At 47.1% G+C, this 17,140-nt stretch overlaps 1 protein-coding gene, 1 non-coding gene and 2 pseudogenes across 2 annotated transcripts; all 4 read left to right on the top strand.

The window, feature by feature from the left end:
• Nucleotides 1-1,390: 1,390 nt before the first annotated feature.
• Nucleotides 1,391-2,324, top strand: LOC112873193 (annotated as a pseudogene).
• A 2,916-nt stretch (nt 2,325-5,240) lies between these two features.
• On the top strand, nt 5,241-6,398 carry LOC112875874 (probable glutathione S-transferase GSTU6). Its single transcript, XM_025939874.1, has 2 exons — nt 5,241-5,748; nt 5,826-6,398. Exons 1-2 carry the CDS (start codon nt 5,413-5,415, stop codon nt 6,177-6,179), a joined length of 690 nt encoding a protein of 229 aa, XP_025795659.1. The 5' UTR covers nt 5,241-5,412; the 3' UTR covers nt 6,180-6,398.
• Nucleotides 6,399-7,934: 1,536 nt separating this feature from the next.
• On the top strand, nt 7,935-11,112 carry LOC112873191 (annotated as a pseudogene).
• A 5,667-nt stretch (nt 11,113-16,779) lies between these two features.
• Nucleotides 16,780-16,853, top strand: TRNAN-GUU. Its single transcript has one exon. It is a non-coding gene; the product is annotated as a tRNA-Asn (tRNA).
• The last annotated feature ends 287 nt before the right edge of the window (nt 16,854-17,140 follow it).

Below are 17,140 nucleotides of genomic sequence, written 5' to 3'. Positions count from 1 at the left end.
TCGATCGGCACCTGTAATATGACATGCACGAGCTAAGAGAGGCATATTCCTACTCCAATCAAGGGTTTTGAGCTGTGTGTCTGGTTTTGCTCAGGTAAATATATTTGTTTATTACTAGCTTTTACCCGTTTCAGCAGTTCGGACAAATTACATACAGCAGTAGTGTCAGATTAAAAAGAACCATCTGCGCAATACTTTAGATAGATAAATGAGTAAACTGCACTTGCCGTACAATAACTTGGCAGGTGGGTGCATATCTCGATGCAACAATTTGTAAAATGCTCAATTTAGTACGATAACTTAGTAAATTGGTGCATCCACATATAGACTATAATTTAGAAGGAAGTTTAGAAGGTAACTTTAGATTATATTTATTTAATATAAAGGAAAAGGTTGGTAATTCATGTACAAATATAGAGGGGTTATTCTTTTAGGTTTTTTCCTACTGTTATAAATAATGATAGATGTAGGTAGTTTTTACAGAAAGCAGAATAGATCCTATGGCTATTATTATCACTGGTGATGGGAGCTGACCGAATAAACGGTTGGATGTTTATGGTTTTTTTGTGAGAATTTCTATGGACGTGATTGGTTCCCTGCATTCAGCATAGCCTGGCCCGTGGGATGCAACGCAAGTGTGATTGGTTAGCTGGATGAGCCTTTGAGCCTAGTCCATGCGGTGCAAAGCGGATCTCCCGGCCTGACTCGGCAGATGCAGGGAAATCAAGCATTTCTGCCGAGCCAGGCTCGCGCGGTGCAGAGGGAAGTGCGTTGACGAGTGTGCACTGAGATAAAAAGTGAATTGGCTGAGTGCTGGCCGGGCAATAAAACAGAATCTCCGGTGAGCATGGCTAGATGCAGATATAAACCAAACAAAAGGCTGCAGCATCTAATGAGCCAGGCCCGCGGGAGCCTGCAGCTATGTAAACCAATCACGCCCTATGATGATTTATTTATTTTTCTAGTGCGTCTTAGGATGGAAAACCATAAAAGCTTTTAAAGGAGTCTTCCGTGTTAGATGGGGTTTTATTTTAAAAAGAAATATATATTTGTTAGAATAACTAAGTGGGTATATAATCTTCAAAGCATAAAGGGCGGCGCTCAAAGCAAAAGGCGAAAACTGTAGCTTGTAGACGAAGCAGATCTTCCTGGTCACTATTTTCGCATGCTCACGCCTGCACAATTTGCAAGGTTGGTGAAGTCAATCGCCAAATCTGCTGCCTCAGCTCTTTCAGTCTTTCTCGTCTACATTTTGTATAGTTTAGTCACGAACGAGCCTCTACATGCTAGCTATATAAGGGCTCAAACTGCGTAGTCCTGCACGGGCAGGATAGGACTAGTCACAAGCCAAAAGTCGGTAGAGGGAAACATCGATCGGCAGAAGAATACAATGGCGGGCAAGGAGGATCCGAAGCTGCTCGGCGTGCTGGTGTCCGTTCGCGATCCGCGTACGCATGCATGGCGTTGAGATGAAGAAGGGCGTGAGCTGCGAGTATGTCGAGGAGGACCTGTTTAACAAGAGCGAGCTCCTGCTCAAGTCGAACCCAGTCCACAAGAAGGTGCCCCTGCTCATTCACAACGGTAAGCCTATGTGTGAGTCACTTGTCATAGTGCAGTACGTCGACGAGCTGTTTGCTGGTCCGCCCATCCTCTCTGATGCCGACCCCTACGATCGTGCCACTGCTCGCTTCTGGGCTGCCTAAGTCGACGGAAAGGTATAAATTAATGCAAGTCTTAAAACGTTATACTCCAGTTATTCTCTTTTTAATATATATCATTTAGGACAAGCAAATTAGTTCATTTTAAAAAAATTATTTGTCCTAAACGCATATATTTACGTGTCTGTTGGTACCGATCGAATTGGCAGCGTCTTGCTTGTAGCTATTTCCGCCATTGATGGGTCTCGTGATAGCCATGCATGACGGAGGACGAGAGGGCGGAGAAGGTGACTGAGACATTTGCCGCTATTGGGCACATGGAGGTGGCCTTCGCCAAGTGCTCCGAGGGCAAGGCCTTCTTCGGCGGTGACTTCCATCGGGCACCTCGACATTGCGCTTGGCTCCTCCTCGTTCTGGTTCGAGGCGGTGCGCAGGATGTACGGAATCGAGATCATCAACTCCAGCAAGACTCCACTCCTGGCCGCGTGGGCAGAGCGATTCGGGGGAAGCGCGGAGGCAAAGGAAGTGGTGGTGCCGGAGGCGGGCGAGGCCGTGCGGTACGCCCATAAGCTCCATGCCGCTGCCGCTGCCAAAGTGAATTGGTTCGGAACTTCGGATTGGGCCATGCATCATGTAAGAAAAGAAACAAATAAAGACATTGGTTAGCCACGATGGGATGCCAAGTGAATGTTCAAGAGTGGTCATGTGATTTTGGCAAATAGTATTCCCTCCATCCGTTTTAAATTGTAGGTCGTTTTGGCAAATTTAGATACATAGTTTTTGCTATTTATCTAGATATAATATTTATCTAGCTACGTAGCAAAAACTATATATTTAGATTTGTCAAAACGACCTACAATTTGGAACAGAGTGAGTATGCAATAAATTGATGTGTTTAGCTTTAATGTGTACTTTTGCAGTTTTTTTGTTATGACTTTCCATAAGGGTAGGCTAACCTTTTCCATTTTTGAAAAGAAAACGGCGCAATAAACCCTAACTGGAATACAAGCTTAGCAAGAACAGAGTTGGGTGCGGAGAATGATCAACGATCTCGGTCTTTGTTGGATATTTGTATTTAACTTGTCTACTAGTCTTTGTTCAATCTCTCGTGGACTGTCTTCGCTATTTTTCACAAATTGTTGAATTAGCATACATTCCGTATTTACAAAAATGTAGTGCGCACCTGCTCCTCCTTTTTTTTCTTATTTAGGGCATATTATGAACTGAAAAGGTCAAACTTTGTTGGTTTTGACCAGTGATTAGTTAAATTATATACATGTTTAGTGTCTAAAAGGTTGCTCCAATAGATTCAGATTTCAGGTATCTTCAACACGATTTTGAATTTGTAACAATTGATAATGAATTCTAACAGAAATCAATGGTCAGAATAAAAATTTCTTGAAATGCTAATACGTCTTACATTAAAAAAAGGAGGGAGTATTATGTAACATAATAGTTGATATTTAATTCAAGATGCTACCTGCTGCTCTGATGTCTGTTGAGGATACCTTCAGTGGTAGCACTCCTACATGCCAGAGCAAGATTGGCATTATAAGGAAGACGTGGAATATTCCGAACTTCACTAATGCTAATTGCACAGGGCCAAATTGGTTTGTGCTCAAGCTCCATAGGCCCACAAATCAAGCTTTGAGTTCATGATTTCCGCACAACGGCTAAATCGAAATAAACATATGCCAAACCAAAAATGTTTATCTTTTTTTCTCTCAACCAAAAATGTTTTAAGGTGTTTCGGCCCATTTCGTTACTCTACGAAAATCAGTGTAAAAAAAAGGCTAAACTGGTGTCACTAACGCACAAGTTAAGTTGCTTTTCGTAACGAACGCACCCGATCCAATATTATTGCCAGGCGAAAAATAAGAGCAACAGCACAAAACAGATAAGCGATTAACAGCGATGACATTGTTAGGAAAAGAGCAATTGCACAAACAAATATCACTTGTGTGCCTCAGTGCACCTTCAAGTGACATCTTTTGCATATAGGATTAGCATATGTGACTTGTGAGGTGTGAGAATATCATCTTGGTATGTATTTGTTTGTGCAAAGTGAGGAAGCAACTTCTGTAACCTCACTACCTCAGTGGTCAGATACTAATATAAGATCATGTTCCCCGTGGCCAAATGTAAATTGTTGTCATGTTTGTTGCTTAGCCTTAGTTCTTTTCTCCAACGGAGTTGGTTTGGTTCCAAAATTTGTCTTGCCAAAGTTTTGGCACCCATAAATTTTGGCACTCATTTGGTTGGAATAAAAAAATAACCCACCTCATAAAGTACTTGCCAAGATTTTGGCAAAAAATTCTTGCCAATGTTTTGACCTGCCCTAATTTTGGCAAGAATCAAACCAATTAGGTTCTTACTTTCTTTATCCTATCTTACCAACGGTGGAATTTAGGAAACGGCACTGGTTTTCGGTGGTGTTCAATAAATAGCACTTAAAATTTATGTATTCGTCAAACAACACGGGTTTTACAAAATGGATTCGTAAAACAGCGCTCCACATACATTTTCCATTCTTTTATTTATCTTTTATCACTTCTTCATAAGCAAATAGACCAAATTACCCCTGCTAACACATGGGTCTCCCTTTCAAGTCCGTTGGGAACCATCCGATGTCGTAGATCCCATAGTAGTCTGCACTATCCATGACCCTCCAAGAGCTCGACATTTAGTTAAATCGGTTATGAAAAATTTTGGTTTTAGCAAAAAATTTATTAAATTTGCTAGAAAACCAAAAATAATCAAAATATGTTACATTAAACAAGTTTAGTTAATCGGCTAACCGAAATACATATTATATCTATAGCTTATATCTCTACCAGAATGCATCAAACAAAAAAGAAAGCAAAATCAAAATCAATCGTTAATGCTTCTACTAAATAATCTCGTACATATACATCATATAAGAGAGATAATTTTTGTGTCTCATACCATACTACCACATATATCTTGGTTCATTTGACTAAACTGAATAATTCACCTATAAATATATTAGACTTTTTAGTGTCTCATACCACACTAGCACACATACATTTTGGTAAATTCCGTTCTAGCTTGGGAGGAAAAAGGAGTTACTGCCCTGGGGAATTAGTCAACAAAAACAAAGGGCAAGTCGGTCTTTTACATTTGGTAAAATTGTGGAGAAAGAAATTAAAACTGAGGGAAAATGAGGACCAGTGCTATTTCATTAATAGCATGGGTGCTTATAGTGCTGTTTTATGGATACGCAAGTTAGAAGTGTTGTTTTCTGAACACCACTTGAAACAAGTGCTATTTCCTGGATTCTCCCTCAAGCGATCAATCTCCTCAAGACTGGATTGATGTTTCCACCCAAGGAGAGTGATGGTTGATGTGTGTTCCCCTTGTCTGCAGGACTGGATGGCTGCCACCCATGGAGAGAGGAGAGCTACGTGCAAGCGTGCAAAGACGACAGCGCATGCCGCAGAAGATCTGGTACGGTGGTTACCGGGGCCACATACTTTTGTGAACGAAAGCTCTGCCACATATTAGTTGGCAGGCTCATTTTTTATTCTGACGAACTGAACGAATCCAATTTTATTTCGAGCGAAATCTGCGCACTAAGCAGGCACCTAACGTGCAATCATGACCTCCCGAATGTCTGCAATTATTTATAAGTTGTAACCACTCTCACAGTCACAGGTTCCACTATTTCATCCTCTCCACTGCTGCACAACATCCAGATTAGCTAGCCTGACCGATCGAGCTTGGGCGCTTGGCAATGGCCGCCAAGGGAGGAGGTGGTGACCTGAAGCTGCTGGGCGTGTGGGACAGCCCCTACGTGAACAGGGTGCAGATCGTGCTCAACCTCAAGGGCCTCAGCTACGAGTACGTCGAGGAGGACCTCCTCCACAAGAGCGCGCTCCTCCTCGAGTCCAACCCCGTGCACAAGAAAGTCCCCGTGCTCATCCACGGCGGCAGGCCTATCGCCGAGTCGCAGGTCATCGTCCAGTACCTCGTCGAGGTCTTCGCCGGCGCCGGCGGCCCGTCCGTCCTCCCCACCGACCCGTACGAGCGCGCCACCGCCCGCTTCTGGGCCGCCTTTGTCGACGATAAGGTATGCGCCAGCGCCACACATCTTCTCGCATGTACGCCGTGTGTGTGGAGCGAGCTCAAAGCATTGGTACGCCGCAGGTGGGTTCGCCGTGGCACACGATCCTGTTCGCGCGGGAGGCCGAGGAGAAGGCCGGCGCGGCGGCGCGGATCGTCACGGCGCTGGAGACGCTGGAGGGCGCATTCAGGGACTGCTCCCGTGGGAGGGGCTACTTCGGCGGCGACGGCATCGGGTTCGTGGACGTGGTGCTGGGCAGCTACCTCGGGTGGTTCAAGGTGTTCGAGAAGATGGTCGGCGTCAGGGTCCTGGACGCGGCGAGGACGCCGCTCCTGGCCGCGTGGGGCGAGCGGTTGGCGGCGGCGGGCCCTGCGAAGGACGTCCTGCCGGATGACGTTGACAAGGTGATCGAGTTCCTGCAGGCGTTCCTGGATTAGGTTGAACGCCGAATTGTTTGGTTCGGTCATTTTCAGTGGGCTGTTAATGGGCTTTCAGATGTTGGTTCGAATGAAGAAGACGGCCCCTGATTGGACCAAGATGTGTGAATAAACGGATCCCAGGTTTAATGTCTGCTGGGCGGCTGGGCCTAAACCTGGATTTCGAAGACACTGTTACTTGGATTTTGAGTTAAGTCATTTTGTTGAAAATGTCAACCATTACCTGTTTCTATTGCAACGACCACGCCAAGTCGCCAATGCGCACGTGCTACTTGATTCTATTACAAAGATTACGCCAGTGCGCACAAGCTTAACCCATTCGGCTCGTTTTCATTAAGACCTCGTTCATTTTGGCCCGAAATGGTCTGGAACACGCCCTGTTCCACTTGAAATAATTCGGCCCGGTTTGAATTCAGATCCAACCTGGAATCTTCGTTCGTTTAGGCCCGATCCGGAATGAAAACGGGTCATTCCAGCTTCCATACGTTTCTACCCATCCTTGGCCCAGGCTCGAGGAATCGATCTAGGGCCAGAAATTGAAGCAGTCAAGGATTGAGTGAGAAGACTATGATCCACTTGATCATGGATGGAAAACAGGCATGGATTGTAAACTGGGCTGCCAAACAAGACCTGAGTTGGAGCTGCCAATATATAGTCTTTATCGAACTTAGGTACTTTCGAACATAATCTCGACATCTTTTTGAGGATTTTATCGAAACATTCACTGGTTAGAGCTTCAACGTTTTCGCACCAAGTTTTGTTGTTTGCGGAAAAGAAATCACTTGAACATGATGAATAAGTTTTACCCCTTTTTTTTGCGAGGAAGCACTAGGATAAACTTGCATTGACTCAACTAGCATGGGGTTGCCGTAGCTCTACATCAACGCAAACGTGCGGAACCGGCTGAGTGTGTGCTCCAAGTGATATATGAGATGATATTTCATAAAAAGAAAATTCTCATCGTAGTGTTTCTTCACGTGCACATGGATGGGAGTTGCTTGCCTTCATCGATCGGCAAGAAATCGTCAAAGTTTGTTGCCTTCTTCTCGACGGCTGCATGCACGTACACGGCCTACGACTGAAACGGGCAGGCGTAGAGATGGCCAAACGAACGGAGGCCTCTTCGATCCTTCGGCGTGCAGGTCACATGCGCGTCATGCATATGCATGTTCTATTGTCAGAGAAAAAGAAATTGGAAGCAAGCAGTGCCCTTCAGAATAAAGAACGCATCCCTTTGGGCGGCGAAGAGGGTCTTGCTTGGTCACAGCAAGGACACCGGTGTCGTGGCTACAGTGGCTACTACTTTTCTCAGGGCGAAAAGGTGTAGCTGCTATCTGATTGTCTAACGACCATGCTGACGGCACCGATCAGCAAACCGGTATCACCTGAACAAAAAGGCATGCACCGGGAACGTTTCCCATCAAGATGGCCAGTCGGGAAACGGGTATGGTCGTATGGTATTCCGATCATTTACAAATTAAAAGGCCAGTTGGGATTTTGTGAACGTTCCCATGAAGATGGCCAATTGGGAATTTGGGACGCGCTTACAGTTTAATCCATCACAGATTAAAGGCCAAGATCACATCTATATAACCCCATACCCTGACACGATTACGCTCACAGCACAACCAAACCGCAACCTGAACCCTCAAACAACTACACACCGCTACGCCCCTGCATACATCTTCGTCGATCCTGTCTGCAGCTGCACGCCCCAAAGGTCCAAAGTCCAAACGCAAGATCGAGCTGCGGGCTATGGCGGGAGACGGCGAGCTGAAGCTGCTGGGCCTGTGGACCAGCCCGTTCGTCATCAGGGCGCGCCTCGCGCTCAACCTCAAGGGCCTGCGCTACGAGTACGTCCACTAGGACGTCAGGAACAAGAGCCAGCTCCTCCTCGCCTCCAACCCCGTGCACAAGAAGGTGCCCGTGCTCATCCACAGCGGCAAGCCGGTCTGCGAGTCGCAGGTCATCGTGCACTACGTCGATGAGGCCTTCGCCGGCGGCCCTTCGCTCCTCCCCGCCGAAACCTACGAGCGCGCCACCGCCCGCTTCTGGGCCGCCTACGTGGACGACAAGGTACCTTGCCTCGTCCAATGCAAATGCATCGCACCTTGCAATGCAAATTATTAACCTCGATCATTGCAAATTAATAACTTCAATGTATAGGTCGGGTCCGCATGGCGCGCGATGCTGTTCGTCGGCGAGATGGACGAGAAGATGCACGGCGCGGCGCAGGCCATCGAGGCGCTGGAGACGCTGGAGGGCGCGTTCCGGGACTGCTCCGGGGGAAGCGCTACTTCGGCGGCGACAGCGCCGGCTACATGGACGTCGTGCTCGGCGGCTACCTGGGGTGGTTTGGCGTGTTCGAGAGGATGATCGGCGTCAAGGTCCTGGACGCGGCCAGGACGCCGCTCCTGGCCGCGTGGGCCGAGAGGTTCGCCGCCAGCGACGCGGCCGAGGGTATCCTGCTGCAGGATGTCGACAAGGTCCTCGCGTTCCTCAAGGCGTTCTTCGCTTAGCTGGCGGCGGCATTCACCGTGTGCTCCCATCTTGGTTGGTGTTGAACACCCACCAATCCACCATTTGGTTATTTAATTTGTTGCCTTTGCTGGGCTCTTAATCACGTTAAATAAGATGGCCTGAAATTTATCGGGTCTCAAATATGGCCTACTAAAATTCTTTGGTCTTGTAAGATCTTTTTCCTCTTGAAATGTTGTGAATTAATGTAAAGATGTCGTTACTATTCTATAGTGTACCAACCTTTTCCAACAATTTCTGCACATTCCATTAAAATAAAAGGAAAGTTACCTAATTTGCAGACGAGAATCTGAGATCCTTTGGAATAACCCTCTAGGTATTTTTGTTTCACAATTTTTTATCTCAAAAATGAAATCAAATGTGATATTGCCAAAAAAAGAATATGATATTGGTATTACAGAAAAATAAAAAACACATCGATATTGCTTACCTGAGAAACCAAACAGTAACAATACCATACATAGGAACAACCAATCAATGGATTGAGGGATTAACATTTTATAACTTCAACATTCATTATTAGACTAATTTAAGCTAAGGTATATGTGCACATGACATATCTGATAGATCTACAGATACTAAGGACAATTTAAGATAGCTAAATAAATCAGGCCGGTCTAACATAATCAACTTATACAAGGTCTGAAATATGTAGAAAAATTGACCTGGCTCGATTAGTAATGGAAATGGTCAGATGGAGGTGACTATCATGCCTTTTGTGTGAAGGTCGTAGGTTACGTATACTCCAAATAATGGCCTGTTTGAAAGGAAAGGATTTAGCTAGGAGCTTTTAATCCTATGGATCTGGATCCTAAGAGCACCAATCCATTCAGAATTTCCTTTTTTTCTTACTTTTTGAAAGCAGAAGGCTCCCTTTATGAATGAAGGATGCGTTTCAGACAATAAGCTCAACAGAAAGGATGAACCATTTGCGCACTAATGCGCCACTAATATTTTATTCAATGCCGACGAGTAACAAAATGCTAGTTGGTGGCATAAACTGCTGCTGCCTGTTGCAAAGGAAAGGCACGTGTGGAGAGCATCTTGGTCAATGAAAGGGCGTCAAATCAATACTTTTCAATTTTATATGTCGTGGTGGTTGTGGCTGCTAATTTTCCTACGACGAACAAGGTGTCGCTGTTCCTACTGACGACCATGCTGACGGCTTCCTCGATCAACCGATCAACACCATACTTGTATCAACTGAACCGAAGATACTCTGCTCCGAGCAGAGCAGAACATGGCTGTCAAGACGGCCAGGTACATGTCTCAGTGGGGAGACACTCCCGAGTCCAAAACGAAGCTTCCTTTGTGGCTCAAATGGCAGCAGCCAGCAGCAGCTCACGTCTATAAAAGCCCAATGGCCTGACACCCTTTCAGACAGAACAGAGTAGCACACCACGGCCTCAAACGCTCGACGCCCCAGCGTCCATCTCCTCACACACAGAGTCGCAAGCTAAGCTAGAGCTGGTGACAATGGCGGGCGGCGGCGACCTGAAGGTGCTGGGCGTGTGGACGAGCCCGTTCGTGATCCGCGTCCGCATCGTGCTCAACCTGAAGGGCCTGGCGTACGAGTACGCCGAGGAGGACCTCGGCAACAAGAGCGCGCTCCTCCTCGGCTCCAACCCGGTGAACAAGAGCGTCCCCGTCCTCCTCCACGGCGGCCGCCCAATCAACGAGTCCCGGATCATCATCCAGTACATCGACGAGGTCTGGGCCGGGTCCGGCCCCGCCGTGCTGCCGCGCGACCCCTACGAGCGCGCGGTGGCGCGGTTCTGGGCGGCCTACGTCGACGACAAGGTGGGGTCGGCGTGGACGGGGATGCTGTTCCGGTGCAAGAGCGAGGAGGAGAGGGCGGAGGCAGTGGCGCGCGCCGACGAGGCGCTCCGGACGCTGGAGGGCGCGCTCGAGGAGTGCTCCGGGGGGAAGCCCTTCTTCGGCGGCGACGGCATCGGTCTCGTGGACGTCGTGCTGGGAGGCTACCTCGGGTGGTTCGCGGCCATCGACAGGATCATCGGGCGCAGGCTGATCGACCCGGCCAGGACGCCGCTGCTGGCCGCGTGGGAGCAGCGGTTCCGCGCCGCCGACGCGGTCAGGGGCGTCGTGCCGGACGACGTCGACAAGGTGCTCGCATTCCTGCAGACCCTGCTCGCTATTGGATCGATGAAGTGAGCTCGGTCCGTCGTCTGTCAGTCCGGGAACAGTCGGTTCCGCACTCCTTTTTTGGCTCAATAAACTATGTGCTCGACGAATGCACAACAGTACTTTTGGTGTAACAATGGCTGTCTGTCTATGCTGCTCGTAATTTGCATGTTGTTTTTTCCTCAATAAACAGCATCTTTCTTGGTCAATAAACCATGTTCTCCATAAATGTACAACAGCACTTGTGTTACAAGCGATGATGTTTATGTTGCTTGCATTTTTTTTCTTCCTCCAGTGAGTCCTCAGTTTTCTCGAAGCTCGAGTGCTCGTCAGAAAATCACAGGCACAGATGAGCTCGCAAATCTATGTACGCAACAGCCGCAAAGAATCGTTTGGACCTTGGAGCGTTTTGTGACGGAGGTGCTAGCGCAATCGGGATTGTTCTGGAACCGGAAAGGTCCAACGTGCCGGGCCGTGGCGCCGAATTTCCAAGCCTTGACAAGAAAGCCCTGGTCCCGGACACGCCGTGATGGCGTGATTCAAGCAGATCAGGTTCTCCCGGGTTCCGACTGCCGGGTACCACACGCGTAAGACCATCTCCATCAACATTACCCATCTCCAAACCTATATTAGGGGAAAATCCCGTGGGATCCACCATTATCCCAACTCGGTTGAATCCCCTTTTCCAGCGGTATCTCGCTTCGGCCTCCCCATCCAGCTGGCGGCGGTTGGTTCCCGCGCGCGGGCGAGCGGGCGGAAGAAGGCAGAAGAAGTCGCGCGCACGGGCGGAAGCTCACGACGTGCCCACGGCCACGCCTCGACGCACCCACGGCCACGCCTCGACGCGCCCACGGCCTGATCTCGACGCCTCGACGCGCCCACGGCCGAAGCTCACGGCCGAAGCTATGTCTTGATGGCAAAAATTGGTCTTAGGTCTTGCATCATTATTCAACGCATCTGTTTGCTTTTTGAGGATAAAAATGATGGGTCGATTTGGTGGTTCTCCATTTAGTTCATCTTGAATCGATAGGTGCGTATTCTGTTGCGCGCTGATGCCTGCCATTTACCTGTCTGTAGTACGAAAAAAAGGTATGGGGGATTTCTGGAAGTAATTTCTGTTGGATGGTCATGGCATGCCAAATAGCTTGAATTCTTCAGATGATCTTGCGGTAAATGTAGCTTGGTTGAGTGCCAATGTTAACTAAATACTTTCTGCAATCGTTGCCATTTCATTGTGTGTACTGAAATCTTGACAGCACAGATGCACATCCACTGACTTCATAAAGGAATAATTTTGTATTGAAATCTTGACAATATAGACTGAAATGATAGCTCATGTGTATATTTCGATTTAGGTTTATGATGGCATGACTTCGAAAGCTTCGGCGTGAACGCAGGCAAGGGAGTTCCAGAGTGTACGACGACATATTGGTGGCAACCACCATTGCTCGTATCGGCACAGAGGAAGAAGAAAACAAACCTAACCCACGTCGGTGTTCAATTGTAGGACGCCGGACCATTGCACGAGATAGATACAGCGGGTATTGCCGTTTGATGGAGGACTATTTCGTTTCCAACTCGGTCTATGGTGAAAACTTGTTTCGCCGCCGGTTAGTGTCCAACTATTTGTTTACCTTCTCTCCATCCTTATCTTATTATGATTTCATTGTCTTCACAGGTTCCGAATGACAAAGAATATATTTGAAGATATTAAGGACGCATGTGAGCAAGCAAACCCATACTTTAAATGGAGACAAAATGCTGCGGGAGTTTGGGGCTTGGCTCCAGTACAAAAGGTAACTGCTTCTTTGCGCATGCTTGCATATGGAGGTCCAGCTGATAGCCTAGATGAGTACCTTCGGATGGGAGAAAGCACCATAATTGAGAGTGTCAACCAGTTTACACGGACCATTGTTGATCTATACGGTCCTAGGTACTTAAGGCAGCTAACAAGAGATGAAATACAAACATTATTGCAAGTTGCTGAAGCACGTGGATTTCCAGTGATGTTGGGTTCGATTGATTGTATGCATTGGGAGTGGAAAAATTGCCCTACCGCTTGGCATGGTCAATACAGAGGTCACTTTAAAAAACCTACTCTTATTCTTGAGGCAGTTGCTAGCTATGATACATGGATATGGCATGCTTTCTTTGGACTTCCGGGATCATTGAACGACATCAATGTGATGCATCGTTCACCAGTGTTTGACAATCTAGCAGCGGGTAATGCTCCTGAGGTTCAACTTAATGTAAACGGTAGGGAGTATAACATGGGCTACTATCTGGCAGATGGTATATATCCCCCATGGCTACTTTGATCAATGGTATTCAACAGCCCAGAACCAGCGAGGCTATGGGATCAGGTCGACTAAAGTACATTGTAGACTGTATCGTCATACTACACAACATGGGTATCGAGTACGAGAGAGGATTGCCTCAGCTGCGGGCAACGGACTATGAAGGTGCGACGGATCCCAGATTGGGCGATGACAATACAAACATGCCGGAGCTAGCATTGCTGATGGAGAACCACCGTAGGATCCAGAGCCGACAAGGAAATGAACAGTTGAAGCTTGATCTGATCGAGCATATTTGGAGCAAGTATGGAGATAGGGCCAACAATTAGTATGGAGTTTAATGTATCAGTTTTTGTATGGAGTCCAGTATGGATTGATGTAGCAGTTTTTGTATGGAAATGAACAGTTGAAGCTTGATCTTATTTGCCATTTTGAATGGATTTTATTTGCATACAGGTTGCTGCCATATTGAAGTTTATACAGGTTGCTGAAATTTGCCCTATTGAACAGCATAATTCCTGAAAATAATTTGCCATATTGAAGAAACATTTGCTTGAAATAACAGCAGACAATGTACATGCCCAGGTTCAGTTATAAAATACAAATAACAGCAAACAAAATGCACCTCACAACATTATTTTCACGGAACTCTCACAGCCTTAAAATACAAGTTGCTGCCATATTGAATACAATCATACGTACAGCTGAAACCATATAGAAGCATAATTCTCATAAGCATAATTCGCAGAGCTGAAACCATTGTTCTCACAAGCATAATTCTCACAAATATTACAAACCATTGTTCTCACAAATGCAAATATTACAAACCATTGTTCTCACACATACTAGATACATGGCTGTCATGGCTGTCAAGCAGCCATGACTTAACTAAAACAATACGGCTGTCATGGCTATCATGGCTGTCAAGCATCTGAACCCTCGCCACTTGCAAGCGCCCTCGAGGCAATCTTCTTCTGCTTCGCAATATAGTAATCCCTGACCCATGGTGCCATCTTCTCTACATCAAGACTCATGATCTTATCTTCTTGTTCTTCCTTTTGCAGGTTCAAAATCTCAGTTGCAATCTCCAGTTGTTTCTGCTGAATCCAAACATGTTGCTCCTGCAGGGCAAGCTTCCTCTCAGCCCGTGTAGCAATTGTCTGGGCTTCCTCAATGGTTGCAGCCTCTACTCTTGCATCGTACTTGGACCTGTTTTCATGAATCTTTTGCAGCACGTCTATGTATGCTGAACTACTAGAAGAGGTGCCAGCAGGGGTAGTGCGCAGCCTTTTTGCCTTGTCTCTTCCAATGGGCCGGGTAGGAACAGTTGAACCCTCAGTCCCATCTTGGACACTAGCCCCCGGAGAACCTTGAGACACATCTTGGACACTAGCCTTCTTGGTGCCTTTCTGCCACTCCTTCGCTAACCAGTCATTCCATTTGCTTAAATGGCGAAGAATTAACCAGCAATGAATCAACTTGAATGGGTTTCCAACGATACCGGCATACATTTGCAGAGCGTCCTTCACCTACACATATATAATATAAGGTTGCGTCGACACATGTATCACTTATGAACCATCGAAACTATTGAAGAATTACCTTGTCATCTTCACTTTTCCCACTCTAATTGCGCCTAACAATGTCACTATAGAAACCACAGAATCGGGCGGTATCTTTTTGGATGTCTCCCCATCTATGTTGCAGAGAACTGAGAGACTTCACAGTAGAATTCCTAGTAACTTCATTGTAGTACTCAGTTATCCTTGTCAAATATGACTTGTAAGTTTGGTTCACCCCAACTGCAGCATCCTTTGATATGTTCAGGTAGGCAGAGCAGAGTGCCTCGTCTTCGTCTTGAGCAAAATTCTTGGACCTCGAGGTAGTACCCTTCTTTTTTCAACCAGGAGCCGGCATACTTGCGGCCTCTGCCTCCTGAAACACAGGGCCATCAATCATTCCAGAATGAAGCACCTCCTATATGCATATTCCCTGGTCAATGAGAACTATATACGACATACCTGGTCATTTGAAGGCACATCAAGCAGGGTGCCATTCATAGCAGTGAGGTCAATGGTGGGTGTGTAATTTATTTCACCATTGTCCTGCCCCTGGGAACTAAATTCATTCCAGAATGATTCCATGATGATTCTACAAATGTAGTAGCACAAGATAAGTCATGTAAACTTAAGCAAATAAAATTTCTAAAAAGTGCATCTCATGGGAGAAAAAAGGAGTACATTTCCCAGCAGCATTTATAGATATTTATGTACCCTATTTCAGTAACCAAAGTCTGTTCCAAAACACAAAACAAAATCTGGACAGCAACTTAAGTGAAGAACATGGATAGAAATTATGTGAAGAACAGGGACAGCAACTTCTCTAAATTCAATACATGGACATGCATACTGAAATCAATACATTACAGGCATACTAAATTCAATACATGCACAATAACTTCTCTAAGAAATACATTACAGGCATATTAAATATCGGCATAACAATAATTGTTCCAAAAATCTCATTTTGAGAGGAAAATCCCACGGTCAAGGCAGAGAGTAGCACCAAGCAACTCTATACGCCGATATAGCCATGAATTGGAAAACAAAATGGCCTAGATCTGAGAGGGAAATCCCTAGGTCAAGGGGGGAAGGGCAGAGCAGGAGCATGCATACCGGGTGGGGGTGGTTCTGGACCCGACGAAGAACCTCCCCTAGTAGGGCTTGGCCTCCGGAGCTTGGCAACCGTGTCGTCGGCGTCGACCTCCCGCCGATATACAGGCTCGATGCGGTGCCTACAGGCCACGAAAACGCATGAAGAGAGGGCACAGTACACCGAGGAAGGGCGCAAGTGCGGAGGAAGGAAGAAGAGACTGCACCGCCGCTGAATCGAGTGGTGGCGGAGAGGAGGAAGACGAGCGAGAGAGAGTACCGTGGGGGAAGACGAGCGGAGGAAGACGAGCGAGAGGAAGTCCCGTGATCGTTGGCTCGGAGTGATTGGGGAGAGAGAAATACTCATAGAAATGGGTGGCCGCGGGGGGCGCTCCGGATTTTGGGGGAGACGTTGGGGTAACTGTTGGAGATGTGAACAGTACCAAAATTCCTTTATTTTAGGAGAAAGGGTGGGATGGAGGATGTTGCTGCACATGGTCTACGCCCCCGTTACATACAAGCCACGAATCGCACATCAGTGAACAGTGGCACGTTCTCCTGCTGAACCGAATAAACCTCTGCGCTCCACTCCAGACTCCAGTGCCTAGTCACGTATGGCAGCCGCCGAGCGGCCGAGGTGACGATGCTGGGCGCATGGCTTCAGTCCGTTCGCCATCGCCGTGCGCGTCGCACTCGTGTCAAGGGCGCGCGGCACGCGTACGTGGAGGAGGACCTCGTCGGCAGGAGCGAGCTCCTCGTCAAGTCCAACCCGGTGTTCAGGAAGGTGCCGGAGCTCATCATCCGCAACGGGAGGCTCGTTTGTGACTCGCGGCGGGTCGTATATACTGCAGTGCATCGACGAGGCCTGGGCAGCCACGGGAAGGGGGGCCACGAATCCTGCCGCGCTGTCCAGAGAGGTCCAAGTGAAGGAAACTCAGAAAATACATTCTATAATTATACGCGAACGTAAAAGCTGGAATAGCTCAGTTGGTTAGAGCGTATGGCTGTTAACCATAAGGTCGGAGGTTCAAGCCCTCCTTCTAGCGTTTTTTTGTTTTATTTTCTTCCTTCATTTTTTGCATTATTAATCCTGTAGGAAAAACTCCAGAAATCTCAAATCAAAAAAATTAACTTCTTAAAATATTTTTGCGAAGTTTAGTTGGAACTGAGCTCACACAAATCAAGAAAACAATCATTTCGGCCGTTGGGCCTTTCGTCGTGAGGCAATGAGTACAAAATATCCGCATGCTCGCGGATAGCAAACCCGACGGGCGCGGATACGGGTTTGCATTTATGCCCGCGGGTGCGGGCGCGGATACAATCTTAAACCCGA

Source organism: Panicum hallii, chromosome 9 (genome assembly GCF_002211085.1).
Source record: "Panicum hallii strain FIL2 chromosome 9, PHallii_v3.1, whole genome shotgun sequence".
In the NCBI taxonomy this organism is placed as follows: domain Eukaryota; kingdom Viridiplantae; phylum Streptophyta; class Magnoliopsida; order Poales; family Poaceae; genus Panicum; species Panicum hallii.
This window is presented reverse-complemented; position numbering and strand designations above follow the sequence as displayed.

Coding starts and splice junctions, on each gene's coding strand:
- LOC112875874 (XM_025939874.1), top strand. CDS start 5,413: ATGGCCGCCAAGGGAGGAGGTGGTGACCTGAAGCTGCTGGGCGTGTGG. Junction 5,749..5,825: donor CCGCCTTTGTCGACGATAAG/GTATGCGCCAGC, acceptor GGTACGCCGCAG/GTGGGTTCGCCGTGGCACAC.